The 27262-nt window shown below is 29.7% G+C and overlaps 6 protein-coding genes and 1 non-coding gene across 11 annotated transcripts; 3 read left to right on the top strand and 4 right to left on the bottom strand.

Annotated features, from left to right (window-relative positions):
• Nucleotides 1–3191: 3191 nt before the first annotated feature.
• Nucleotides 3192–5692, top strand: LOC101496918 (GEM-like protein 2). Of its 2 annotated transcripts, none has more exons than XM_004488970.4 (4): nucleotides 3192–3455; nucleotides 3538–3645; nucleotides 4497–4771; nucleotides 5290–5692. In XM_004488970.4, the coding sequence occupies exons 1-4, from the start codon at nucleotides 3344–3346 to the stop codon at nucleotides 5509–5511; spliced, it is 717 nt and encodes a 238-aa protein (XP_004489027.1). In that variant the 5' UTR covers nucleotides 3192–3343; the 3' UTR covers nucleotides 5512–5692. The 2 variants fall into 2 exon arrangements, with proteins under 2 accessions (XP_004489027.1, XP_027191550.1); XM_027335749.2 differs by lacking the exon at nucleotides 3192–3455 and adding an exon at nucleotides 4066–4166.
• Nucleotides 5693–6051: 359 nt separating this feature from the next.
• Nucleotides 6052–9481, bottom strand: LOC101496596 (uroporphyrinogen decarboxylase 1, chloroplastic). Its single transcript, XM_004488969.4, has 6 exons — nucleotides 9278–9481; nucleotides 9075–9205; nucleotides 8003–8385; nucleotides 7492–7776; nucleotides 6723–6958; nucleotides 6052–6463 (listed from the first exon to the last, which is right to left on the bottom strand). Exons 1-6 carry the CDS (start codon nucleotides 9304–9306, stop codon nucleotides 6307–6309), a joined length of 1221 nt encoding a protein of 406 aa, XP_004489026.2. The 5' UTR covers nucleotides 9307–9481; the 3' UTR covers nucleotides 6052–6306.
• Nucleotides 9482–10536: 1055 nt separating this feature from the next.
• LOC101496267 (uncharacterized) lies at nucleotides 10537–13091 on the top strand. 3 transcript variants are annotated; one of them, XM_073365128.1, is made up of 6 exons: nucleotides 10547–10662; nucleotides 10789–10872; nucleotides 11282–11359; nucleotides 12022–12651; nucleotides 12749–12796; nucleotides 12893–13091. In XM_073365128.1, exons 1-6 carry the CDS (start codon nucleotides 10639–10641, stop codon nucleotides 12920–12922), a joined length of 894 nt encoding a protein of 297 aa, XP_073221229.1. In that variant the 5' UTR covers nucleotides 10547–10638; the 3' UTR covers nucleotides 12923–13091. The 3 variants fall into 3 exon arrangements, with proteins under 3 accessions (XP_073221231.1, XP_073221229.1, XP_004489025.1); XM_004488968.4 differs by having other exon boundaries at nucleotides 10789–10896; XM_073365130.1 differs by lacking the exon at nucleotides 10789–10872 and having other exon boundaries at nucleotides 10537–10662.
• A 1071-nt stretch (nucleotides 13092–14162) lies between these two features.
• LOC101495930 (uncharacterized) lies at nucleotides 14163–16518 on the bottom strand. The gene is made up of 3 exons (XM_004488967.4): nucleotides 16361–16518; nucleotides 16124–16228; nucleotides 14163–14466 (listed from the first exon to the last, which is right to left on the bottom strand). The coding sequence occupies exons 1-3, from the start codon at nucleotides 16427–16429 to the stop codon at nucleotides 14425–14427; spliced, it is 216 nt and encodes a 71-aa protein (XP_004489024.1). The 5' UTR covers nucleotides 16430–16518; the 3' UTR covers nucleotides 14163–14424.
• Nucleotides 16519–16603: 85 nt separating this feature from the next.
• TRNAT-AGU (transfer RNA threonine (anticodon AGU)) lies at nucleotides 16604–16677 on the bottom strand. The gene has a single exon. It is a non-coding gene; the product is annotated as a tRNA-Thr (tRNA).
• A 2758-nt stretch (nucleotides 16678–19435) lies between these two features.
• Nucleotides 19436–20552, bottom strand: LOC101495601 (late embryogenesis abundant protein D-34-like). 2 transcript variants are annotated; one of them, XM_012712531.3, is made up of 3 exons: nucleotides 20188–20552; nucleotides 19912–20112; nucleotides 19436–19828 (listed from the first exon to the last, which is right to left on the bottom strand). In XM_012712531.3, exons 1-3 carry the CDS (start codon nucleotides 20503–20505, stop codon nucleotides 19715–19717), a joined length of 633 nt encoding a protein of 210 aa, XP_012567985.1. In that variant the 5' UTR covers nucleotides 20506–20552; the 3' UTR covers nucleotides 19436–19714. The 2 variants fall into 2 exon arrangements, with proteins under 2 accessions (XP_012567985.1, XP_012567986.1); XM_012712532.3 differs by having other exon boundaries at nucleotides 19436–19818.
• A 2569-nt stretch (nucleotides 20553–23121) lies between these two features.
• LOC140918966 (uncharacterized) lies at nucleotides 23122–23682 on the top strand. The gene has a single exon (XM_073364075.1). The coding sequence runs from the start codon at nucleotides 23122–23124 to the stop codon at nucleotides 23680–23682; it is 561 nt and encodes a 186-aa protein (XP_073220176.1).
• Nucleotides 23683–27262: the final 3580 nt, after the last annotated feature.

Below are 27262 nucleotides of genomic sequence, written 5' to 3'. Positions count from 1 at the left end.
TCTTTATATTAGGAGGATTATTTTTAGATGACTAAATATTATGAGCATTTCTTATTTAAAACTCATAAGATATTAGCGATAATTTAGATTTTGTATTAACGATTTTTTCATTCAATTTTTGTATTAGTATAGATTTTGGTATTTATATTTCAGGTATTAGTTCAATAGTAAGAGTTTAATTTAGTAACTTTAAAATAATGAGTTCAAATCTCTTTAGAAATAGTTGTAACATAGTTATTAGTATCACTTTAATTAGTAAAAATTTTCACTTCTCAAATTTAAAAAATAAATAAATAAGAGTCGAGCGGGATATGTTGGAATATTTTATTTAGTTATTATATTCTAATATTATTTTGTGGACACATATTTTTATTTAATTATATTAGCTATTTATCAATTAGGAGTCTTAGTTGATTAGTGATCAAATTAAGTAATAAAACTTATTAGATTTCTATAATTAATTATTAATGACTTAATTACAATTTTTATCTCTTTTTTTTTTTACCAATTCACGAAATTGGTCCCTCTATTTTTAGAATCAACAGTTTTGTTCCCTCTCTCAAATTTTTGAACTAAAAAATGATGATTTAACGTATTTAAACTAACGTGAGATACAGTTTCATGATATAGAACTATCTAAATGCATTAATTATTCATATGTTATTAATTAAATTACAAATATGAAGAAAAAAATTGAAGTTGAAAAATAAGTTTTTACGATGTTTTATTCTGATTTTATGTGTGTTAATCATTCTACATCATTGTATCATATGACATGTTATTTAAAACATGTCACATCACTTTTTTTTTTTAATTAGAAAACCATAGAGAGACTAAAATGATCGACTTTTAAAATAGAAAATTAATTTTGTGGATGAGTAAAAATAAAGAGACTAAAGTTGCAAGTAAGTCTTATTTAATTAATTTATACAGACTCAAATATGAGTGGATGTCACTGATAGCCCATTTAAGAATAATGAGAACTCTAATTGACTATCACCTTATATATAGACTATGGTCCCCTGGTCATTATTATCTCACTTGGGCAATACTCCCCTGGTCATTATTATAAACAAAGTTAATAATTTCGCAGGTATTAAGAAATGTAGCAAGTGCAATTAATTTTTTTAGATTTCATGTAAAACACAAGTTAAATTTATTAAATTCACCATTTTTAATATTAAACATTTAACTATCAACATTAAATACTTTGAATTAAATAAATGGTGTATTGGGAGTAATAGCATAAATAAGGCAAAAGTAGTTAACTTTTGATTATAATTGTGAAAAAAATGGAAGACATTTTTTTACTTATAATATTGATTATAGAGAGTATATCTTAATAAGTATATCGTAATTCCTTAAGTGCGCATCCGAATGTTATTTATCTTTAGATTTCTCCTCTATTATTTGGTTCACCTTATATTCTTTAACTGCCGTCACTGATGCATAATGTGCCTATACATCGATGACCACCACATCAATGCACTTGTGACATAGATCAATATAGATGAGTGTCATAGAAATTTCATGCAATGTGATAGTTATATCGTGTCTATTTCCAATTGGTACAATTGAAATTTTTAGTGGGATCAAACTAAATTTCTTGACGTGTGAATTCAATTTGCACAAACGATATAAAAACGAATATAATAATAATCACATAAACTTTATTTCTGTAGAAAATTAGAACACAAAGTATGTATCAAAAACAAAAGTATATATCATAAAGGAAGAAAAATTAACTCCCATTAATCTAAGACATCCTTAATGACAACAACCATATGAAAGACCTTAGTTTGTCAAGCCTTTTAATAGTGTGTCAACTAGTATAGATTTTGTCACTATATGTTCTATTCTCAACATCTATAACAAGTATGTAGATATACTTTACAACTTTAGTTGTTGAAATACTATACAAGTGATTTATGTCAATGTAACTTGGGTATTCTTTCAATATCTTTTACTATATGCAAGTGACATAAACAAATCAAACATTTTGTTGAGTTAAGATGTCCACTTTATGTAGACAAAAAAAAAATTAAATCGATGATTTCCAAATCGTTAGATTTCTTATTTGTGAGCATAAGCTTTATTGTTTTCTTTAACAATTATCATGGTTGTCTTTAGTAAAAATTCAAATTTGAATTGCTTAAGTATCTGTCAAATGATTTTATTATATAAGTTCTCGTATAAATTAAATCACACATAAAACTTCCCACAATTAAACATAGTAACAATTCAAATTTGAATTGCTCAAGTATCTGTCAAATGATCTTATTATATAAGTTATCGTATAAATTAAATCACACATAAAACTTCCCACAACTAAACATAGAAAAATACTTAATTTTTTGAATCTCTGTATTTCCTACTGAGAAAAAATTGAGACTAAAATAGTCTCTCTTTAGTGATTTACATATCAGATAATAAACAAATCAAATATAGAGTAATTCATAAAGATAAATTATTATTATTATTATTATTATTATTATTATTATTATTATTATTATTATTATTATTATTATTATTATTATTATTAATTTTATAAAGTATTTAACTATTATGGTTAATAGAAAAGTCCTTAACTCTAATTTCGAAGTATGGCGAAAAAATGTTCAGCCCTAATGAAGAGAGAAACCAAATCTAATTAATTTATAAATCAATGTTCAGATTATGCTTTTTGGCATCCAATTCCTCAGCAGCAGCATTTCTCTTTCGGTGTTATGCTTCCTTTTATCTTGAATTTATTCGACATCATCAATCATATTATAAAGTCAAACATACACTTTTACATAAATTCATTTCCTCTTTCACACTATTATCACAATTCACAACCAATGCAAAAACCAGAGGCAGAGGAAACCATTTTCATACATTGTAGACATCAAATTCGAACTCAATTACCTCTTCATTAAAATCCACCTTCAACCTTATAAATAAATATATATGATTAATTGAGCTATATTTGATTTTTGGTTAAATCCATAATACTTATTAAAGATTATGAACTTAGATATTTGTCCAATTGTCCTAATATTTGATCAAACTACTTTACATATAAATATGTGTGAGAAAATGTGTCACAAAGTATAAATATTTTAAATTTACTATTGTAATATTATTGTTTATAAACAGAATTTATTCTAAATTTAATGTGATGTGATATTCATATTCCAATTTCCATTAACATTCACATGAATCAGCACATACATTGTCATTTGTATTGTTCTACACATATTTTTCTAACCATTCTAAGTTTCAAATTATTCCACCTTTCTTTCACTTCCATCTTGTTCTTGCAATCTTCACTCTCACCAATTTTAAGCTACTAAACAAGAGAATGAACAATCATAGAGAAATTCATGTTGTTGATGGAACAACTAGTACAAACTTGCACAACAATAGCAACAACCCTTATGTTCACCTTTCCCCTTCTTCTGCAGCTGCAAACCGTGAGTGATTTCTAAGAGATTGTGTTTCTGTAACTAAAGTTGTTCTCTTTTTCACTTATGGTCATCACCCTTTTGATTTCAGGTCCTAATTCAGTGGACAAAATAAGTGGTGTGATAAATAATTGTAGTAAGAAGGTTGAAGAAGCAACTAGACATGCTGAGAATATGGTTGATAATATATGGAATCACAGTGAGTTTTCCTCTATATATATGTCCTATTCTCTGTACCACTGATAGCTCTAATTGAAGAATGTCTCGTTGTTCGACATGTGTTGTGTCTGCCACCGACACATTAATTGTAATTAATTTATTTATTTTTTCAAATTATTATTGGTATCTACGTGTTACTGTTATGTTGTGTCTATTGCAATTCTTATTAGAATTGTTTAGTTGCTTTTCACTAGGGGTACCAACAGGTTCCATTAATTCACGTTCATCCAATTTTTCATATTTATTTCCATCCACTATACAAAAAATCAATAATATATTGGATTCAATCTGTCCATTTTATAGTATGGATTGGATTGTAAATGATTCATTTTATATTTTCAAATTTTAATAAAAAATTTTAAAAGAAAAAAGTTGTTAAAGTCTTCGGGGTAACCAACAGCAGTTCGTGTGGTCTACGACGGCTCATGGTGGTCTGGCAATGGAGCTCTTGCAATTCACGGTGGATGATGGTGGAGCCCTACGACTCACAGTACCTCGGCGGTAGAGTTCTGATTATTCACTTTGAATGAACTGGATGGTTTTTATTAAAATAGATTATGAAAGGATTGAATTTGTATTATTGTTGATTTATTAGCACTAGAAAGAGAAGCTTAGACCTTTGCAAAAAAAAAAAGTAGAGAAGCTTAGACTTCACATCAACAAAGATCTTGTAGAGATGTTGATCCTCAATGTTAGTTCCTATTGTTCTTCCTCCTCATGAAAAATTAGTTGATAGCAGATTCATTAAAGCCCTTTGATATACAGTTATTTGTGTGTTAATTATTTGACATTCTAACTTGATTCTTAAGGAATCCATTTTCAATTGTACAGTAAGAATCAGTTCTAGTCCAGCTGATGCTGCAATGGCTAGACTAGTTCAAGGAACAAAAATGCTTGCAAATGGGGGATCTGATAAGCTATTTCATCAAACATTTGGTGTTTTTCAAGGAGAGAAAATATTAAAGCAATATGTTTGTTACATATCAACACCATCTGGACCTGTAATTGGAACACTATATATAACAACTAAGAGGTTGGCATTTTGCAGTGATTACCCACTCTGTCATTATCCATTCTCCTTGCACCATCAATGCATGTTCTATAAGGTACTTCCTAATCTCATCACCTCAATATATTTCAAGTAACTCACAACTTCATGATTGATGTTTTGCTTTATGTTCTTTTTACAATAATATGTTACAGTAATTAAATGAGGGAAAGAAAGATGAAAATTTCTGATATGACTTGAAATTTTAGATAGATGAGGGCCAATAATCAAAGGAGCCTTAGACATTTATGGTTTTAAAAGTTATTTTGTTTATTTATTTTCACATTTAGTTACAAATACATGATTTACTACAAGGGCATGAGTTCAAATTATGTTGTTGATGCAGAGACTTTGTTGCTGAGTAATCTATAAATACCTCAGTAAATACTCTTTGAGCATGCTCTAGAAATCTTTCTGACTCTAATGAATCCCTGAAATCCAATTCACCTAAATTTTTTATTTATTATAATAGAGTATATTTTATTTCTATTTATATAGTAAGAAAAGAAATAAAAACAAAATTTCAAGTGACTTTATGATATCTTTCCAGTGCTGATTTTGTGACATAACTTGTAGGTGGTAATGCAGCTGGATCAGTTGAGGACAGTTAGTCCTTCAACAAACAGATTTAACTCAAAAGAAAAATACATCCAGATTGTGACAGTGGATGATTATGAGTTCTTGTTTATGGGGTTTGTGTCATATGACAGAGCTCTCAAAACTCTGAATGAGGTTCTACAGCATTATGGCAACCGTTCTTCAAGTGGAAACATTAATGTGACAAGGCATGTGGCCTAAAAAATTGTAAGACACATTTCACTGTGTGCACATACTCTTCATAAGACACAAATAAATTAAATAAAGGGAATGTACTATACTTTACTTGGCTCATAATTAGTTAGTTACTCCTTCACTTTGTTGGTTGTTTTTTTGTAATGAAATCAAAAGTTTATAAATAAGTGTCATTGTATTTCCTTTATTCAATATAGTTATGAAGTCTAAGTGTGGAATTATAAAGTCTCATATCTTTTTTATTCAAACAAATTGATCGGAACAAGTTAAGCGTCGTTTACTTTGTGAAAATATTTTTTGTTTTCAATTCTTAAAATTTGTGTTAATTTTATTTATTAATAAGAAAATAAAAGACTTTTGAAATAAACAATTGTCCACATTTCTAAAAACAATAAAAATGTCAAGAACACTGAAATACATCTCATTATTTCATTATTTCCTGAAATACATCTTTATTAACTAGCATTTTATCTTATCATCGTGACAATGAAATATAAATAAAAAAATCTAAACCAAACTACACTGAAAATAGAGTACCAACTTCATCAGAGGACAAGTCAAAGCTTCCTAACAAATTAATGTAATAAAAAATTAATGTTATTATACTCAAAAAAACAAATAGGACGAATCCTCTAATTAATTTATTATACACAATTACAAAATACAGAATAATGTAGACTCTTTTTAACCTTTAGCCGACACAGCAATGTGCAAATCATCATCACATAGCTGCATTAGAATCAAGAAGGACTAGACCTGAACTCTTCAAACTACATTTGGCAACACAAATGGCATTTGGCTTCAAACTACACTTGCAGTGTTATTTTGAGAGACTGTGTCAAACTTCAAGCTCCTGGCTACTTCAAAGAAATGTGCAACGGCTTCTTCAGGTGTTCCAACAAGAACACCATGCCCAAGATTAAGGATGTGTTGTTTAGGTCCCGCACACCGCACAACCCTGACAGTAACAAGTAATCATCATATTAAGAAATCAAGATAATTCATCAACAAAGTTCATTTCTCCAATGTTATTTATGACTATTAGGGTTCAATTGGACAAAAAACAAGTAACATAATAACAATCAGTGATACCACCTAGGAGGGTCACTTAGGACCCTCTCCGGTGGTCTATCCACTGCTAGAACCTATATGTCAACATCGGACAACCACAAAATGACTATAAGAATGCTAGAGTTAATGGAAATTATGTAACCAACCTCTGAATTTCTTCGGTCAGGGCAGTAAGAGGAGAGAATAAGTAAGCAGGGTCGACATTTCCTTGCACGCCTATTCCGCTACCTAATCTTCTTCTACCGTCAGCCATATCCACTGTCCAATCGAGTCCAATAACATCAACTCCAGTATCTATCATACGCTCGAGAAGGCCACCATTTCCATTTATATAAAGAACAAGTGGTGTGTCTGGGCACTTTTTCTTGACCAAATTTACAATCTGGAAGTTCAGAAAGTAGTATATGACGAATGTGAAAAGAAAAAAAGTGAGAGAGAGAGATTGGCACAACAGTAGTCGACCTAGAATTTGCTATTTATTATGAATTGTAAAATAAGAAAAGATGCTAATAGCAATAATTATCTCAATGAAATATAAAATTATGAAGATGTATTTTCTGAGTTCTAATTTCAAATTTTCTCATCTGAAGTCAGAAAAGCACGCTTCATATCCAATGAGCTTATGCAATAGTCAAGGCTTAAAAACAAAAAATAAAAAAATTTCATTTGCTGCAAAAATTTACAAATAATTACAAGCTTTAAACCAAGAAGAATCATGGAGATTTTGAAAAGTATATACTAATTAACTTGACATAAAAACCTGTTAATTGTTGCAAAGCTCGGCAAGCTACACATTATTGCCTTTAATTCAACAAAATAAATAGGTTAAAATTAGGCTTAACAATGGAAAGTTTGTACAACCAAAAACAATTTTATCAGGCAAGAAAAAAATGGAGATTTTCCCTTAGTAGTTACCTCTTTGATATAAGGCTTTGACCAGCGTTCCCACATCTCAGGCGGTAGTTGTCCACCCCACGAATCAAATATTTGTATGCAGTGAGCCCCAGATTCCACTTGGAAAATGATGTAATCTGCTATTGCCTTTGTCAAATGAGAAAGCAGAGTCTTCAGTATGTGTGGTGCTGTATGGCACATGCTCTTAATGGTTGTATATGTGCGCGTTGTACCTCCTTCAACTATATATGTTGCCAATGTCCAAGGTGCTCCGACGAAACCTAAAACAGCAGCATGACCACCAACCTAAATAGAACATAATTAGCAAAGGAAACAAGCTTAGTGCATGTTTGGATTCGCGGTGATTTGACAGAGTCACAGTGTATAACCGTGATTTCGACAAAAGCTACACTTTGGAGATTCAACAAAATCACGGCGCCAGCCTGATTTTGCCAAACTCACCTTCAATCCAACATGCACTTAGATATCCATCATATAAATGAGGTGAATGCATGTTGCAACCAAATTTTACCTCTTGCCGTAGGATCTTAAGTGAATCTCCTACAAATCTAAGCTTGTCGAAGTCAATAGGGTGCAAAACCTTTAATCCCTCCTCAGAGCGTATAGGTGACTGTATTACAGGTCCCCTGACATCTTCTATGTCAAAGTCAATCCCAAATGCAGGTAGAGGTGTAAGGATGTCGGAGAAAATAATTACTCCATCGGGCCTGAAAGCTTTCCAAGGCTGCAAAGAAATTTCTACAATGAGATCAGTTGTCTCAGACCTCTCTCGGAAGGACGGATGTTTCTTGGCAAGCTTTCTGTAAACAGCCATGTACCTTCCTGCCTGACGCATCATCCATGCCGGAGGACGATTAACAGGATCTCCCCTTGCAGCCTTCACCAAGAGAGGATCTGATAAAAATTAAAATAAAATAATGAAACACAGCATCCAAGTCAATTTCTCTAGCCTGCATATGAGACAGAAATAGAGAGAATGGAAGGATAATGAAGGGTGAGAAATGCTCATAACATTGGGTTTTTTATTCGACATTAGCCATTAATTTCAATTTTCTAATTGATCCACCAACTTTTTTTTATGGTAAATAGATTCATTACAATGCCAAAACAGAAAACATTACAATAAGATTGATCAAACAGTGTAGGGGCCCATCCATGTTAACAGGCCAACTCTAATAATTAAGCTAACCAAATCAACAGCAACAAAACATATAGAATGTGCAGATAACAAATGGATATTAAGCTAAAAACAACATCCTAAATTCCAAGCTCTCAATTTCTTCCTCACACAGACACAAACAACACATTTAATATGAAAATTTGTACCTATATCTGAACCAAATTAATTGAACCAAAATGTATCATATTTTTAGCCTAATGTCCATTTTCGCAATGCTAAAAAAACAGACACATGTTGTATTGTGTCCCATTGTAACAAGTCTAAATCAAACAAAACCAGACAATGCATACTAAAAGCTCAAAAATGTTAAGACATAGATAAAGCAACTAAATTGGAACAATGAACAGAAAAAACAAAATTGCAGAGAAACCCAGAAGAGGATATTGATTGAAAAGGAGAGTACCAGAAGAAGAAGAGGCGGCAGAGCAAGTGAGAGTAAACTTGGTGAGAGACGGTTTTGGTTTGAATGGAATTGAAATTAGGTTGAAGGAATTGGATTGTAGAAAAAAGGAGGACGATTTCCATCCAAAACCACTGCAGAAAAGAATAAATTCATAAGTAAAGAACTTCAATTCAATTCATTTGAGAGAAAGAGAGAGGAAAAACCTGTTGATTGAAGTAGGGATGGTATCCATGTGGAATTGGAATGATGAAATGAGATTAGGTTCCTTTGATGTGTTGTTGCTCAGCTTCTTCTTCTTCTTGTTGCTGTTATTGTCTAAGCTTGTACAATAGCCATAGCCATAGCCATAACCATATCACAGTGGGGACCTACACAACCATGTTACATCCATCCATGACTTGTTATTTTCCGGCTCATTTCGCCCAAATGTTCTTATAAGAAGAAGTAAAAAAATATGTTGATTGGTAAAGTAATTTTTATTTTATTTTTTGTAATTAGAGTTATATTATGTATCCAATCAAATTATATGGTATAAGGATATATTTTTAAAAAGTCAAAATAAATTTTATCAAACAGTTAAATTAACTAAAATAAAATAATTAAAGATCATCGTCAATTTAATATGAATTTTAAAGCAAACGAGCTAAATTGGCATAAACATTAATATTCTATTTAACATGATTTAATAAAAAAACAAAGGAAATAATTTCTAATTTTTTTAAATGAACAATCACCAAATTAAAATAGGATAAATGTTTAGATTTTATATGGATTTTTTAGGTCAAGTTAAGAGAATCTCCTTCAAAAGACAATCTATTTGAATTCAATTTTAAGAATAAATTGATATCTATTATTGATAACGTATTTTTGTAGTATTCAATTACACTTCCAATTTTATAAAGGATTTTATAGATGTAATTATTTTTCCTTCAAATTTACTTTTGTGTAATAAAATCTTATTTTTTCTAAAAAAATTAAAAGATGATAATACAATGTGATAATATGGTTAAATAAAATTAAATGATATTATAAACTTATATTATCAATATAAAATTAGTAAAGTCTTAATTTTAACTAAAGAAAAATATTGTTTTGTTCAAAATCATAAAACTCTTGTTTTCTAAACTAAGCATTTTTAATTTCAGAATATAAAATATACGCAAAACAAATAAAATTAAATTACAATTGAAAATCTAATTTCCGAAACACTGTTTCAAACGTTCTGAAAGTTTCATTCTCCAATCCATAATTCTAATTCCATACGAACTTTAGTAACTCGATGTAACTGAGTTTTGAGATTAATTTTTCCAAAAAGGATAATTTATTGTTCAGTAAAAAAAATAAAAAGAAGAATGAGAATATATATATATAAGTAAAAAGGTGGGGTGTAATAGCAAATCCTAACAATGCGAACAAAAATTTGGAATTACTAAGCACCAATTGGGCTTTCACACCGGAATAACAAAGCCCAAATTCACAATACTAGCTTCATTCACATCACACTCAAAATTTGACTATTACCCTAACATTTCCTCACTACGCTCTTTCTCTCTCTGGTGTCAAGATGAAGACTGATTCATCATCTAAGGTAATAATAACAATATTAATATTAATGCATGTTACTTTCAGTTCATTAATCAAACTATATTTACTGCATTTTTTCCTCATTATATTATAATTATTAAGTTGGTTTTGTGTGATTTTAACTTCATAGGATAATGTTGATGGTAGAAATAATTTTTCCGTTAAATCTGATGTTAATGAATCAGTTCCAGTTGAGCTTCAGGATCATGTTAAGGTGCTTCGTCAAATTGTTACTGAGGTTCATTTCTTTTTATTTTATTTATTTATTTGTGTATCAGCTTTACTTCACCCTTTAAGGGAAAGAAATAACTATTTTTTACATTGTGAAAATATTTTTTTTCCATATTTAAATTTCGTGTTTATTTTAGGATATAAGAGATTATTGAAGTGAACAATGTCTATATTTTTTTTTGAAATGATGAAAATGTCAAAATTTTGTTTTCATTATTTCCATAAATAAGTGGTTGCTAACTAGCATTTCCTCTCTCCATCTCCATCACAATGGTCCATTTCAAGAATCTCCAGTGTTTTAGTTAGCAAATGAAAACATTGAATGTTTTCACGAAGTAAACATACCCTAATTTGGCATGGTTGTAAATTTCTATTGATTGTTGTGTATGCAGAATGTTTTGAACGAAGGTGAGGTTGAAGATGAAAAAACATTGGATTTGAGTTCAAAAGATGGAGGAGAAATTGTTGAGGTAAACAATTGTAATATATATCAATTTATAAATGCTGAATAGAAACATATATGTACTCTTATGTGTGTGTTTCTTAATTGTATAGTCCTTGTCATTGTTATTAATATAATGCTGTCTAGGGAAAAATTGCTGCCCTGATGCCCTTTTTTTCAGCTGATTACTGTGTATTTTAACTATTAATTATCTGTATTATATCGTAATCTAGGTACAATGCAATGCAATGACCTTCGTTCTATAGTTAATTCTAATAAGTTAAAACATTTATATGCTAGTAAAGAAGTTATTAAAGAAACTAGTAAATAAATAGTTGCCAGATGCACATAACTGGATTTTTGTAGTGTCAATGAAATTTAAGTTTACCTTTCATGACCACTATTAGTAGTATCTTTCGTGAGCTGCATTTAGCAGAGGAATAGGGTCTTGCCAACGAGTGTCCTAAGGGCATAGGTTAAGGAACCCAGAAAAGGAAGTTTTGTCTTGAAAATACAAGTCAAAGACTTGCCAATATATAAATACAATGTTTTCTAATACAAACTTTCCTTTTTTGATTATTTAACCAATGTCTCAAAGGCATCATTCTCCCTACTTTTAGTACTATCGTATGCTAGCTTTCAATTCCCACAGATGTTTTACTAATTATTAGATATTAAATTTCAATGTAGGTAATTCATGAATCTGTGGTTTCCGATGCTAAATGGATTTGCAAAAGTCCCGATGGTGGTTTATCTTCAACGGCTTCAGATTGGCCTTCCTTCAACACCGAGCCATGTTCGTACCCTTATTCTCTTGTGGGGGACGAGGAAGCAATTGTCGCAGTTTGGCATTTGCAGCACAGCGCAATAGATGCTTGCCAAAAGTTCTTAGCTCCCGATGCAGGTTCTGATTGTGATGAGGATGTAATTGAAGATGAAGATGAAGATGAAGATGAGGGTGAGGATGAAAGTGAAGATGAGTTGGTTGAAAATTGTGGTGAAGAATCTGAAGAGTATAAGTTCCTTGAAAAAGTGTTTGCTGAAGATGTCGGCTTGAGGAAATATTACGAGGACAATAACAAAGAAGGAGATTTTTATTGTTTGGTTTGTGGTGGTATTAAGAAGAAAATGTGGAAGAGATTTAAGGATTGTGTTGCACTAATTCAACATTCGACTACTATACTAAGGACGAAAAGGAAGCGAGCTCACCGGGCTTATGCACAAGTCATCTGTAAAGTTGTTGGTTGGGACATTGATCAGTTACCAGGAATCGTGTTGAAGGATTTTGATTCCTCCTTAATAGCTTCAAGAAAGATTTTGGTGAACAATCATAATTTATACATCTATCTATAATAATTTGTATTTCAAGTTCATAAATACTTCATTATTGCTTATTATGTTTTGTTTATTTTTGCAGCTTGAACCCGAAAAACCTGCTGCTGTGAGTGGTGTTGATGATGGAAATGTAAGTATCATAAGATAGATAGTTGTATGTCACATGTAATTTAGTTTTTGATTTTTGCTACTTTAAATATATGCTGACTAAGAGTTGTTTTTACAGGGTGAACCTGTTAATCCTGTTGATAACTAATAGGACGTTCTTAATGAAAGTCAGCCACAATGATTAGGATTAAATATGGTTTGTGTCTGAAGTTAGTCTTGGGAATTTCCCTTGCTCTAAGGGATAACTTTGTAAATACTTGCTTCTCAAACCCCATGAACTCAAAATATGATGCTTAAATTGCAAGTGGTTATTCTCATTTGCCCGTGTTCCTTTTATAATTTGATGTATATGGTAATACATATTGCTCGGTTATTCTCATACTGAAAGTCGAGAGAAGAAAAAGGGTTTATAAAACTATTAGAATTATAATTGATTATTACAAACAGTTATAATAATTTAATCTAGGGATTGAGTTCAAGTGGATAATGAGCATTAGTAAAGGACTCAATCATTTAGGAAAATTTGAGTTTGAATCCTGATTGAAATAATTCTTGATTAGGTTTTACTTTTTACTTTTTGATTGAATTATGGATTATTAGGGTTTCATTTCTCAAAGAACTAAAGAGTTAAAAATAAAATAAAAAATAATATAACAATTTATGTAGATTTTTTATTTTTTTGAGGAAAATGCATACTTTTAGTGGAATGTTTTAAATTGGTTTAAATGTATTGTTTCCTAAGAAGAAAAAGGATCACGAGATTAAACAAAGAGAATTTACATACAAAACCACAAGTATCTTAAAAGCAATCTTTTTATAAGAAAAATACAACTAAATAAATCGTTAAAAACACCAAAACAGATCTAAAATAAATAAGATGTACGAAAAATTGTTGGTTGATGCGATTGTAGAATATCTATTAGCACACCGATTTGTCCAATTTTTACTTTGTTTATCCAAACATATTGAATTACAATGCAAATACACTTCAATTTATAATATTTATTTTGTCGTAGAATTTAATTTTCATAATATTCATTCAATGATTTCATTTCTTAGTACACAATCATGAATTTTTCTTTTTGAAGAAAAGAAGATAGTAATAACATTATTCTAAAGAAAATGTTGTAAAGCAGATATTCAACTTTAAATCTGTCTATTTATTTTTAACAAAAGTCTTTAGTAGATATATAGTGAAATTTAACACATCTATTTTCCGTCATTTTTTCCTCACTTCCGCACAATTTCGTGAAAGAACATTAATTTTTACCTCACAATTCAATCTCGTATTCCCTCTATCTAGAAAAATGAAGCATTTGAGAATCAGGGAGATGAAAGTGGAGGGACCATACTTTAATCCATAACATACTTGATGATGGATTATGGCATATCTGAAACTATGACTTGAGCATTATACTAATATAACACTTGTGGGGTATTGTTTATATTTATGTTCTCTCTAACATGTCAAAATTCATCTTGTCGTGTGCATGCAAAATTACAATACTATGAAATCAAACAATTATTATAGCCTCCCATTTCTCTGATTCATCTACATCTTTCACTTTGGTTTGACTTCATCTTCAGTACAAACTTGAAAGTACCAAAATTGGACATTACAACACCACAGTTTTCCAATGTATGGCATCATTAATACCCTTTGTTTCCACGAATTCTAGCTCTCATGTCAATCTGAACACAATGAAAAAATATATAGCTGTTTAATTTCAATATCAAATAATGAACTTAAGCTAACACATCATTACTAATATAAATGTACTAATTTTCTTCACCAAATATGCACATTATTTCATTTGATTATCTTGGCACTACTAACCATATTATTTGAAGTCCCAACTAAGTAGTTCAGACGATGAGCTAGGAGACAATAAAGCAAATTTAAGTAATAGGCCTAGTGTTCGAACCTTAGAAACTAAAATGATGACTAACTCGCTAATATTTGCTTATAAAAAAAAACTAAACTATTTGAACATGTGAATGGTGAAATGGAGTGTCCACAAATCTATGTCAGCTGATATGATTTATTGTAAACTAAGTCTATAATATAGGCCATGAAGGCCTTAATAAAACAAGATGAACTAGAGTTGCATATCACCATCACTACTAACAAATACAGTATTCTTATAATTTACCTGGTTTAACTATGCAAATGCAACAACGAGCATACTTACCAATTTGAAATCTTCAGTTAGGATCATAAAGAACTTGGTTTAAACACTTTAAGATCTTCCTTGCAGTCAACAAAAATACTTTCGGCAACTTACAATAATATCGGGTTTATGTATCTCAATTTTTCAAAAGCAATCTCGTTTAACTTCTTCATAAGCACCTAAAGACTTATTCGTGACTGATAAATCATTAACTTATTTTAAATAAGAAGCTCCATTAAGGTAAAAGCTAATCTTAATCATATAGACTGACATTAGAACCTTAATTGCTCAAAACTTTCTTGAGGGAGAATAATCTTGAAAACAAGAACCAGTTAAGAAATTTTATTTCAGCAAATTGCATTTCCAAATAAGAGAAAAAAACTATCAACCTTTTGAGACTAAAATTATATCATTGTCTTCATGAACTTTGAAAGTTAAAAGAAGAAGCAACTACAAAAAAAATCATAAACAATTAATCGCACTATCTCGTTCCAAAGTTCAATGCTATTTCATCTTCATTAAGTGTATCATGCAGACGAAAATAACTGTTCATCCTATCACTCATGATAATTATTAGCCATATGTAAGTTACTAACATCTCTTTGTGCCTTAGTTTTTGTAGTACTATAGTTTACAAATAACCAGATTATTTGGCTGAACTCCATCACATTGTAAAGATGCATTTAGTCACCTCGAAAAGAAAAGGAAGAATCCATATGAAAAATGATAGTTCCAAAAAGGGGACCAATCATGAAATACTCAACATTCATTCAATCTAAATTTGACTTCTTCAACTCACAACTTCAAGCTTATGCCCTATAGTAAATGCTAGCGGTAAAACACCCAAATAGAAAATATTGGCAACCTTGCATTATTAATTATAAATCAAATAAAAGCCAGGCAGTGCCATAGACCAGTACCTAAAAATTGCTCAAAACAATGATAATGACCAATGCCGCTCTTTGGAAGTAGAAGCTCGTGGTCTTATTCGTATACACAACTGACAATTTGACAAAAACGGCGAGGCAACAACAAATATGAATTGAGTTTTGAGACACAAATTTGTTTTCTCTTCTTATTTTTTTTCAAACGATTTTCAAGCACCAATCAACATTAAACCAATAGGTATCAAACTTGCCTAAAAGTTAACATGATAAAAGCAAGAAATAAACACTTGCCTGGCCTCTTTTGCAATTGAAATAGGTTTCCCTAAGTCCAACACACTCACTTGATATTGATGGACTCTTCTCTCCAGAACACTCCCTATATGATCTATTCTCAACCTGTTCACCAACAAATAAACATAATCCATTTAGCAGCACAATAATCAAAATTAAACATTAAAAAAGTGAAGAAAACAAAAAAAAATCTTTTTAAAAAATTCAATAACATCAAAGAAATACTATAAACCGAACCTTAACACAATCAGATTCACTGAGGCACTTGACTAGCTCCACGGCCAATCCCTTGCAAGACTTGGACATTGCCTTTAACTCTCTTAAAACATGAAATTGAAAACTACAAATTCACATCAATAAATAAAAAAGAAACCCTTAAATAGAACTATATATTTTATATGTTTATGGAATATTTTAAGAGGAAAAAAAAAATGGTATATTATAGAATTGTAATGTTTATAAAAATAAAAATTAATTATTTGCTTTCATTGAGAGTTGAACTCGAGACCTCCCGCTTACTAAACGGGTGCTCTAACCAACTGAGCTATGAAAGCTGTTTTATAAAATAATAATTAGTACTCTTGTTATTAAATGCTAAATGTTTAAAAAATAAATAAAAATAATTGAAGGAATTTTTTTTTTAACATTTTCCTTTTTCATTTTATGAGTAATGTCTGTATCTCCAATTTTTTTTTTACCTTTGTTTTTTTTAATGATTTTTAGATTAAATAAATAAATAAAAAAGGATATGTGTATTTATGTAATGATTATATCGATAATTATATTCGTACAATTGACATATTTAGATCACTAAATTAATTAGTAGTTATTTAGTCGTAAAAAAAAGAATTATAGAAGATTTTGAATAATTGAATCTTAACTAAAATAAATTTTAATTAAATTTGACTTATTTTTAAACTGAACTTTCAATTATTAAGATTCATTCTTTTCAGAATCACATGAATAATAAATTCAATAAAAAAATAAATTATATGTTGTAACACTTTTATTTTTATTATTTAGACTTTATGATTGAATAATAAATTCAATAAAAAAATAAATTATATGTTGTAACACTTTTATTTTTATTATTTAGACTTTATGATTTTGTGTGGATTGATGTTATATGTGTATATATGTGTTACTAAATTAGGCAATTGTGTGTGAATTGTTTTATATTATAAATAAACATGATCAATTTGTATATATCATATGTATACGGTGAAGTACTTCTTAATTTGATTATAATGTGTATCAAGATTTTTTATGTAAAAGTGGTGAGTATTAATTGTAATATATCTCATTCTACCTAATTCAAAAATTTAATCATGATCATTTGTCCCACACAAAATATATATCTCAAAGTATACCTTTCTCTTAAGGTAAAGGTTCCTTAAAATAATATTATGTATTTCTTTATGTTGTTTGTGAAAAGGTTTATTTTATTTTTTAAAATTTATGTTATAGAATGATTAAAAAAAATTAATGAATAATTATACATATTTTTAAATTTAATGAAAATTTCAAAAAATAATTTATTATTTTTAAAAATGTATTTTTATTTTCTATCATTTTATCTCCTCTCTCTAAAACTAGAGTTATCTTCAAAAAATTCTATGAATACAAATTTTAATAAAAAAATATTATTACAAAATAAACTGCACTTTAAATTCCTAATTGCATATATTGCATTTATATATCTCATTTCATTATATATATCATTCCTCTATTTTTGAAAATTTAAATATCATTTTCAAGTAGTGTTAAAATGTTTTGGTGAAAAAAAAAAAGTGAATATTTTTGTAAACTCATTAGTTTAAATCAAATTTATAGAATGTTTGGACGAAGACAATAACTGAAGTGAATTACTCTCCCAAACTTATTAGTTTGAATCAATTTAGAAGATTTGTAAACTTATTATATTGAATCAAATTTAGAATATTTGTAACATTGAGAGATAGTGAAGGAATAATATGAGAGAGAGCCGAAATGTTTGAACTTAAATTATAGAATTGTTAAATTTTTATGAATAAATAAAAATCATAATATTATGTTATAAATAAAAATTTAACTTATAAATTTATAAAAATATCTTGAGTCGAATATTAAGTTAAACCTCTTAATATTTATTAAAGAGAGGCATGGGTTGCAATTTTTATAAGTAAAAATTGATTTTTAAAAATAAAAATTGATTTTTAAAATAAAAATTGATTTTTAAAAATTTAAATTTTTTTAAAAATGATTAGTTATACGTGATAAATGTAAATTTTTTACTTTATATCATCTATAAATATAACTTTAAAAATATTTATAACAAAAATTAAATAATTTAAATTATTAACAACAAATTTATTACTATATCAATATTAAAATACATTTAAAAACCATATATTTGTATATAACAATAATACTGATAAATGACAATACTTTAACACAATCTAAATTATATAAAATTATATTCAAATCAATTCAATATGAATTCAAACTTATAAAAACTATTAAACTAATTTAATTAAATTTTTGAAATTATAAAATTATTTGATTTGATTTTTTTTATCAACAGATAGAACTTACAATTAACAAAATTAAAGTTTAATTATTTTTATAATTTTTTCTTAATTTTTTTATAAATTGGCTCCTTGAATTTTTTTTTATAAGAGACATCCTTTTTTATAAATTAGTTCCTTAAGAGATATTTAATTATAATTTAATAAAAATTAATATATTTAATTTTTTTATAAGTTAATTTCTTAAAAGACATTTAATTACAATTTTATAAAAAAATTAATATATTTAATTTATAATATAAATTAAATAAATTAATTTTATTAATTAAATTATAAAAAAAAATATTTTGTGAATGATTAAATTATAACTAAAATAATAATAATAACAATAATAATAATTTGTATATGCATTTTAAGGAGAGAGAGCGAAATAATAAATATTGAAGAGAGAAAGAGGGGAGTGGGAGACTCGTCAAAGAAAAGAATCAACTCAATTAGAAATGAATTGTTTCATTAAAGAAATAACCCAATTCACCAAAGTCCATTCATCTGTTAATCGATTATTTTGGGGATTTTGTATATATATGTCCTATTTTATTATTTTTCTTTTTTGGGAATTTTATATTTATATATCCTACTTTTTTTTTTCAATAAAAAATCATTTATTAGAAAAGCAACCATATGAAGACCAATCGTTTTAAAAAGTGACTTCTAACTAAGTAAACGACCTCAGTTCATCAATATTTATAATAAATAATATAATATAATAAATAATATAATATAACATATTTATATTAATTTAAGATTGAGATAAAAACATTCTATTAAGAATAATCCAATTTATCACAATCTAGTAAAACAGTTAATCAACACATAATTTGTCAATTAAGAATAATCACCATCATCATATTTAGGGATTATATAATACAACGAAAGACTAATACCATTAAACTAGCTAAAGTGAAAATACACAACCAACGAAAGTCTTTGTCAACAAAAGGAAAAATAAACATTATACAAAGTACAAAGAAACAAAAGTAAAATTAAGACGCTATAAAAGAAAAGATAACATTTGAATTCGACTTCACTTGTTTTTGTTAACTCGGTCCACTGTCGCCATAGATGCTCCCATGCCACCTGGCACACTATTTATAATTTCATCATCATTTTCATTCACACCCGCTTCTCCTGCACGGTTCTAATTTGTATGATTTAATTATTTCTCTTTTAAAAAATATATAACAATAAACAATTTATAGTAGCATATGATATGTTCCTTACCATTGAATCATTGTCTTGGTTCCCAGAAAACCTAGGATTCATAACACCACCACCTTTGTTACTTATGAAATCATTGTCTTTTGTTGCTTCAACTTTAGGAGCTTGAGCTGAGGCAGGATGAGGATCACTTTCATTTTCCAACTCATCCTCACCCACATCCCTTTTTGCCCCATCTGCATTTTCCACAAACTTCCCCAAAACCTGTTCCATTAAAATATTGAATGAAAATAAATATGAACTAAATTAAATTTAGTATGTAAAATATAAAAACATTGCCTGTCCACCAAGGGTCTCAGTAATAACACGTTTGCCCCCATCATAAGTTAGGCCAACAGTAACGCCTTCATTTCTAGCAATATTAGTAGCAGTCTCGTGGCCCACAAAACCAGCACTCTCGTTCTTTTGGGCCGCTGAAGTCATGAGTGAAGCAGGCCCATCTTTTCGAGTCTGGCCCAATGTTTGATCTTCCGCAGATTGCATAGTGGCTGCGTCTCTTGGTGCAATGGGTGTGGATGATAAATCTCCAGACACGTTGAACACATCGCCGTATTTAATCGGCTCTTTCTCTGGTCTCCGTGGTTTCTCTTGACTCATAATGTTAATTTTAATCTTTTAATTTATCTTATACTTGCATTTCATCATCAGCGGTCAAGTCATTATATATATATAGATGCATTTGGACAAGTGATTGAACCGAGTGTTGAAATTGCGACAGCTGGTGAATACGTGGCAACTTCTTAATCAAATTGCAATTCTCGTTCTAGCTCATTCTATCTATATGTATATATGTTATGCTCTGTTTACAAGATACAAGCCTATGTAAGGCCTCTTTTCGTGGGTTATTCACCTAAGGAGTGTGTTTTCTATTGTATTACACTAACGTTCCATCTAATTTTCTATGGCACTAATGTATATTTTTATAAGTTAAATATTTAGTAAAAATAGAAAATGTAGGATATTTTCACTCAGTACAAAAGAAATGCAAAAAGAAAAGATTATTCAAAATTACGTAGATTTTTAAGTCTTTCGGCAAAAATTATATATTATAATTTTTTTCGTATAATTTTTCTATTGAACGATTCTCTATAAAAATTATTTACGGTTAATAAAATAATTCTGCAAATTATTAACATTTTTATCCTTAAAAAAGTTAAGCAAAACTTTCTAATTATGAGCAATCCAACAATGTATATTGTCATAAGTGATCAAAACATTTGAATGTGTAATATCATCTACAAAATGTCTTAATGCTACTAAATTTGAATTAATTTGATAATTTTAGACAATGTTTTTTACTGCAACATCCTATTACTCCAAGAATCTATAATATACATATTTTGATAATGAAGAATTTTTCTTTGTTGTTATCTGTTATCTAAATTAGATAAGCTAGATCTAAAAATCTCGTGAATTACATTTGATTTTTGGCGTAACTCGACACCATCTTCTCTTTAAGGGAAAGATTCTACTACCACTTCCTCAATTGAATTTGAATCAAATGCTTCATTAGAATTTTTATCAATTCTTTCTTAGTCGGAGAGAGAATATTAATGAATAATTGTGTTGTCTCCTAATTCAACGTTGGAGATTTAAACTACAAAAGAAAATTAACAACACGATAAGTACTAATAACTTGATTTTCTTTGTTGGTACCTTCAGTTTCAACCTTGTCCTGAGCGACAATGTTCTTAAAGACATTTATTTACTAACTTCTTTAAAACTTTAATATCTTCACCAGACTAAGCTATTCTATTACCATTAGAATATTTTTAATAGTTATCTATAAAATGTCTAACAATTATAATTTTTCATAGTCCATATAAATAACAAATGCATATACTTCTCGTTCAATCAGAATGTAAACTCTCAATTTTTGTGTCATGTCTAAATCGATCAAAACTCGAACAAAATATCCAAACGTTTTTCTATCGGTTGCTCCAACAAAAGATAAAGGAATATCCATTCTAAAGCAATTGTAGATATGATTTTTGATATCCAACATTCTTGAGGTAACTTGTAGGTATAAATTCAACATTGGATCTTTGTGTTTACTACTAAATATGAATTGAAATCTTTTGTACAAGAAAGAACAAACGCAAAGAAGACTTGATTTCATATTCAAATTTCGACTATTCTAACACTTTGCCAATCCACAACGGTAGTAAAGAAGAACTCATAAAATCCTTTCTCAGAGGAAATAACATGCCATAAACCATTCGATTACCATATTTTTTAAGAGTTTTTCACGTAAAACCATAGATGTATCACTTTTAAACCTAGTGATGCTACCATGGTTATTTTTACAACTCACAAAACATAATTGATATTGTTTTTCAAAATTTTTGATGGCAAAGCATATATTTTGATACAGAGTTTTAGTAGCTGACTCAAAAGAAATAGTGTTAAAATTTCTATGCAAACGATTTTAACAAGGGATGAGGAACACTGACCTACTTGACCGTGATATATTAATTATATTATACTAAAAAAAATGTTAATTATAAATCTTAACTTGAGTATAATTTTATTTTAAATATTTCTCTTCAATCTTCTCTCTTTCCCCTTTTTAGTCTCTTGCTCAATTATATATTTTTTTATTCAATGATGATTACTATCATGTGAAAAATCTATAAAAAAATCTATAAGTCTTTTTGGTAGAAAAAGATGCAACACCAAATTTCTCCATCCCTTTATTATAGATATGGATATCAATAAATGAATGTCAATAATGTTGTATTATGCAAAAAAAAAAAAAAAGATGATACTTATTGATATATAGAATTGTATTATACTTTGACTGAGGATTATTCAGTTTAGTTTGTTTTAGCTAGTTAGTTATTCAGTTTAGTTTGTTTTAGCTAGTTAGTTATTCTAACTAAATTCTCTCTTTTATGTATAATTAGTTTTTGGGGTTTCCTATATATAACTCATTTTTTCAGTAATACAATGAATAATATTCAGTAAATTCTACTCTTCCATTCTATAATATGGTATCAGATTTTAACAATTTCTTGCTTCCGCTTCATTTCTCAAAACCACCAAATTTTCCTTTCAAATTTTCTCACTGATATCAAACCCATGATTTTTTCCAGCTTTCCCAAATTTTCTTGCTTCCGCTTCACTGATTTCTCAAAACCCTCAATATTATTCAGATTTCCCAAACCCAGAATTTCTTTTCCTCCTTCATTTTGAAAGATTTCCCCTTTCTTCATGTCCATCGCTAACTCTCATTCTTCTTCCAATTCTTCTGATTCTGAACCACAAAATGATATTGCCTCTATCTCTGAAAAAGATCTCACCCTCAACCCTCGTAACCCTTATTATCTTCATCTCGGTGAGAGTCCCAACGCCGTTCTTGTCGCACCACCCTTAAACGACAATAACTATCACAATTGGAGCAAAGCCATGAAACGTTTTTTATCATCCAAAAACAAGATTCAATTCATCAATGGATCTTTTCCTCAACCGACGTCAACTCATCCTGATTTTGAGCTATGGGATCGTGCCAATAATATGGTAATTTCTTGGATCACTAGAACATTATCTTCTCATATTTCTCAGAGTACTATTTGCATCGACACCACTTACGATCTATGGTGTGACCTGCGCGAAAGATTCACCAAAGATAACCACTTTTGGATTTCTGATCTTCTTCGCGATCTCCACTCCATCAAGCAGGGAGATCGCAATCTTTCGACATTCATCACGAATCTGAAAATCTTATGGGATGAGCTCGAAGATCATAGCCCTACCCCTTCTTGTATTTGTTAGCCTACCTGCAAATGTAACCTTAGCATAGCCGTCAACACCTTCAAACAACAGGAATATGTTACGTGTTTCCTCAAAGGTCTGAACGATAATTACGCGAATGTGCGCACACAAATTCTTCTCATGGACCATCTCCCTTCTATTAGCAAGGTATATTCTATGGTGGTTCAACAAGAACCGAATACCAATCCTACTACACCCGATAATACTGCATTTCATATCAATTCTAGAAACCCTAGTTTTGGTGGCCAAGGCCCACCCCAACCTGCTCGTGGTAGAGGACGAGGTCAATCGAAAAATCAAATATTTTGCACCAATTGTCACAAAAAAAATCACACAGTGGAAACTTGTTACTTCAAACATGGTTTCCCCCCGGGTTATCGATCACATAAACCATCTACTTCAAATTCTGATTCTGCTAATAATAACAAGACGGTTCATTATGCAATTTCAACTCCAGATGATCCTTCCACTCAACTGTCCAAGGAAGATTTTAAGCTTCTCATTAACCTTCTTCATTCTTCAAAGCAAGATTCTATGCACGACAATCAAAAATCGGCCAATGATTCCACCAATCGTGTGATTTCCAGTATCTCAAATACAAGTTCTGATTCTTTAAACTTCTCTTTTTGGATATTGGATTCAGGTGCTTCCGATCACGTTTGTCCTTTCATTCAATGTTTTTCTACAATTGAAAGGATTAAACCTGTTTACCTTACATTTCCTAATGGTAACCATATCTTTGCACATTTTTCTGGCTCCATTATCTTTGATAAATCCTTATTTTTACACAATGTTTTCTTTATACCTCAATTCAAATTCAGTTTGATTTCAACTTCTAAATTAACCCATGATCTGAATTGTAGGCTAATCTTTAGTAAAAACTCTTGTGTTATTCAGGATTCACATACCCAGAAGATGATTGGGCTTGTGGAGCATCATAATAATCTCTATGTTCTCAAAAAAATCCCCTGTTTTGTCCTATGATGAATTTGTTTTGTCCTATGATGAATCTGTTTTGCCATCTGATGACTCTACCTCACTTGATTCTATTTCTTGTAATAAACAGGTATATAGTATGAATTCTAATTCTTTTGATATTTGGCATTATAGGTTAGGACACCCATCTACTTCTGTTTTGCACAATATATGTAAATTGTTCCCATATGTTTCTATCAATAAAAAAGTGATTTGTGATGCTTGTCATTTTGGTAAATTTTCTAGACGTCCTTTTCCTTTAAGTTCTAGCATTTCTTTACATGCTTTTGATTTAATACATGTTGACATTTGGGGTCCAATTGCTGACATTTCAATAGATGGATATAAATACTTCTTAACCATTGTTGATGACCACACAAGATTCACTTGGATTTTCCTTATGAAAGCTAAATCAGAAACTAGATCTAAACTCCAGCACTTTATCACCTTTGTTTCTACCCTATTTTCAACAAAAATTAAAACTATTAGAAGTGATAATGGTGCTGAGTTTAATATACCTATTTTTTATTCTGATTTAGGTATTTTACATCAAACTTCATGTGTGGAAACACCTTAGCAAAATTCCATTGTTGAGCGAAAACACAAACATCTATTAAATATCACTAGAACTTTACTTTTTCACTCCAAACTTCCCAAATGTTTTTGGTCTTTTGCTCTTTGTCATGCCACTTTTATTATCAACAGATTACCTACACCTATCCTACACAACAAAACACCTTATGATATGCTTTATAACATGTCACCTACATTTAATGACTTAAAAGTGTTTGGTTGTCTTTCTTTTGCTTCAACTTTATTAAATAATAGGACTAAATTGGATCCTAGAGCTCGCAAATGTATTGAGCGAAAACACAAACATCTATTAAATATCACTAGAACTTTACTTTTTCACTCCAAACTTCCCAAATGTTTTTGGTCTTTTGCTCTTTGTCATGCCACTTTTATTATCAACAGATTACCTACACCTATCCTACACAACAAAACACCTTATGATATGCTTTATAACATGTCACCTACATTTAATGACTTAAAAGTGTTTGGTTGTCTTTCTTTTGCTTCAACTTTATTAAATAATAGGACTAAATTGGATCCTAGAGCTCGCAAATGTATTTTTCTTGGATTTAAACCAGGGACAAAAGGTTATGTTTTATTTGACCTTCATACACATGATATTTTAACTTCACGAAACGTTATTTTCTATGAGCACATATTTCCTTATCCTTCCATTGATTATGTTAATGTGCATTGTATTCCTAATGATGTCGCTGATTTTACTACACTTCTCTTTGATGATCCCATTTATATTGTGGATGACATTGATCATGTGTCTAATATACCTCATAATTCACATTTTGATAACCATACAAATATTATTACTGATTCTACTAACAGCCCTGCACCTTCCTTGCGAAGGTCCTCTAGAACAAGGCAAAAACCAGCTTATTTGCAGGATTTTCAATGCAATATAGTTGTGGTTGATCCTTCATCCAATCCTTTATATATGATTTCTTCTGTTTTGTCTTATAACAATTTATCACATGCACATTTTTCTTTAATTTCTGCTATTTCTTTTGTCCAAGAACCCCATACTTATAAGCAGGCGATCAAACACCCTTGCTGGGTTCAAGCTATGGATTCTGAAATTCAAGCTCTCACCCAAAATAATACTTGGATTTTGACTCCTCTCCCACATGGTAAGAAACCCATAGGCTGCAGATGAGTCTATAAGGTAAAGTATAAAGCTGATGGTACAATAAAGCGGTATAAAGCTAGATTAGTTGCTAAAGGTTTTACTCAAGTTGAAGGTATAGATTTTTTTGATACATATTCCCCTGTCTCTAAACTCACAACTATAAGATTACTTTTATCTTTTGCTTCTTCTCAAAATTGGCATATTCATCAACTAGACGTGCATAATGCATTTTTACATGGTAATTTAGAAGAAGAGGTTTACATGCAATTACCACCTGGCATTTCTACTACTAATCCTACACATGTTTGCAAACTTTTAAAATCCTTGTATGGCTTAAAACAGTCTAGTCGTCAATGGTTTGCAAAATTTTCCACAACTTTATGTTCTATAGGATACTCACAATCTGCCTATGATCATTCGTTGTTTACCAAATCTTCTACTAATAAATTCACAGCCTTATTGATCTACGTTGATGATGTTATTGTTTCAGGTAATGACTTTGCTGAAATTCATTTTATTAAAGATTTCCTCAACAAGACTTTAAAATCAAGGACTTAGGATACTTGAAATACTTCTTAGGACTTGAAGTAGCTCGCTCCAAGGCTGGCCTGCACATCTCACAACGCAAATACACTTAGATATCTTACATGAAGCTTGTCTTTTGGCTTCAAAACCAGCTTTTGTCCCTATGCAGAAAAACAAGAAATTTTCCAAAGACATAGGCTCTTTCCTACCCGATCCTACATCGTATAGACGCCTAACTGGTCAGTTGATATATCTCACCAATACACGTCCCGACATCAGCTTCTCTGTTCAACAATTGAGTGAGTACATGATAGCACCAACTTCCGAACATCATCGGGCTGCAATTTAGATTCTTCGTTACCTCAA

This window comes from Cicer arietinum, chromosome 1 (genome assembly GCF_000331145.2).
Source record: "Cicer arietinum cultivar CDC Frontier isolate Library 1 chromosome 1, Cicar.CDCFrontier_v2.0, whole genome shotgun sequence".
Taxonomy (NCBI): domain Eukaryota; kingdom Viridiplantae; phylum Streptophyta; class Magnoliopsida; order Fabales; family Fabaceae; genus Cicer; species Cicer arietinum.
Note: the sequence above shows the minus strand (reverse complement) of the source record. Positions and strands in the feature narration are given on the sequence as shown.

What these genes read in the sequence shown, in the direction of transcription:
- LOC101495930 (XM_004488967.4), bottom strand. Translation starts at nt 16,429, where the DNA reads ATGTCCAAGTCTTGCAAGGGATTGGCCGTGGAGCTAGTCAAGTGCCTC. An exon ending in GTGAATCTGATTGTGTTAAG is followed by an intron (nt 16,229 to 16,360) that starts GTTCGGTTTATA and finishes GTTGGTGAACAG; the next exon opens with GTTGAGAATAGATCATATAG. An exon ending in TCAATTGCAAAAGAGGCCAG is followed by an intron (nt 14,467 to 16,123) that starts GCAAGTGTTTAT and finishes CATTGTGTTCAG; the next exon opens with ATTGACATGAGAGCTAGAAT.
- LOC140918966 (XM_073364075.1), top strand. Translation starts at nt 23,122, where the DNA reads ATGTCCATCGCTAACTCTCATTCTTCTTCCAATTCTTCTGATTCTGAA.
- LOC101496918 (XM_004488970.4), top strand. Translation starts at nt 3,344, where the DNA reads ATGAACAATCATAGAGAAATTCATGTTGTTGATGGAACAACTAGTACA. An exon ending in TGATAATATATGGAATCACA is followed by an intron (nt 3,646 to 4,496) that starts GTGAGTTTTCCT and finishes TCAATTGTACAG; the next exon opens with TAAGAATCAGTTCTAGTCCA. An exon ending in ATCAATGCATGTTCTATAAG is followed by an intron (nt 4,772 to 5,289) that starts GTACTTCCTAAT and finishes CATAACTTGTAG; the next exon opens with GTGGTAATGCAGCTGGATCA.
- LOC101496596 (XM_004488969.4), bottom strand. Translation starts at nt 9,306, where the DNA reads ATGGATACCATCCCTACTTCAATCAACAG. An exon ending in TGCCGCCTCTTCTTCTTCTG is followed by an intron (nt 8,386 to 9,074) that starts GTACTCTCCTTT and finishes AATTTTTATCAG; the next exon opens with ATCCTCTCTTGGTGAAGGCT. An exon ending in CAAAGCCTTATATCAAAGAG is followed by an intron (nt 6,959 to 7,491) that starts GTAACTACTAAG and finishes CTGAACTTCCAG; the next exon opens with ATTGTAAATTTGGTCAAGAA.
- LOC101496267 (XM_004488968.4), top strand. Translation starts at nt 10,639, where the DNA reads ATGAAGACTGATTCATCATCTAAG. An exon ending in ATGGAGGAGAAATTGTTGAG is followed by an intron (nt 11,360 to 12,021) that starts GTAAACAATTGT and finishes ATTTCAATGTAG; the next exon opens with GTAATTCATGAATCTGTGGT. An exon ending in GTGGTGTTGATGATGGAAAT is followed by an intron (nt 12,797 to 12,892) that starts GTAAGTATCATA and finishes TTGTTTTTACAG; the next exon opens with GGTGAACCTGTTAATCCTGT.
- LOC101495601 (XM_012712531.3), bottom strand. Translation starts at nt 20,505, where the DNA reads ATGAGTCAAGAGAAACCACGGAGACCAGAGAAAGAGCCGATTAAATAC. An exon ending in CTGAGACCCTTGGTGGACAG is followed by an intron (nt 20,113 to 20,187) that starts GCAATGTTTTTA and finishes TTAATGGAACAG; the next exon opens with GTTTTGGGGAAGTTTGTGGA. An exon ending in ACCAAGACAATGATTCAATG is followed by an intron (nt 19,829 to 19,911) that starts GTAAGGAACATA and finishes CATACAAATTAG; the next exon opens with AACCGTGCAGGAGAAGCGGG.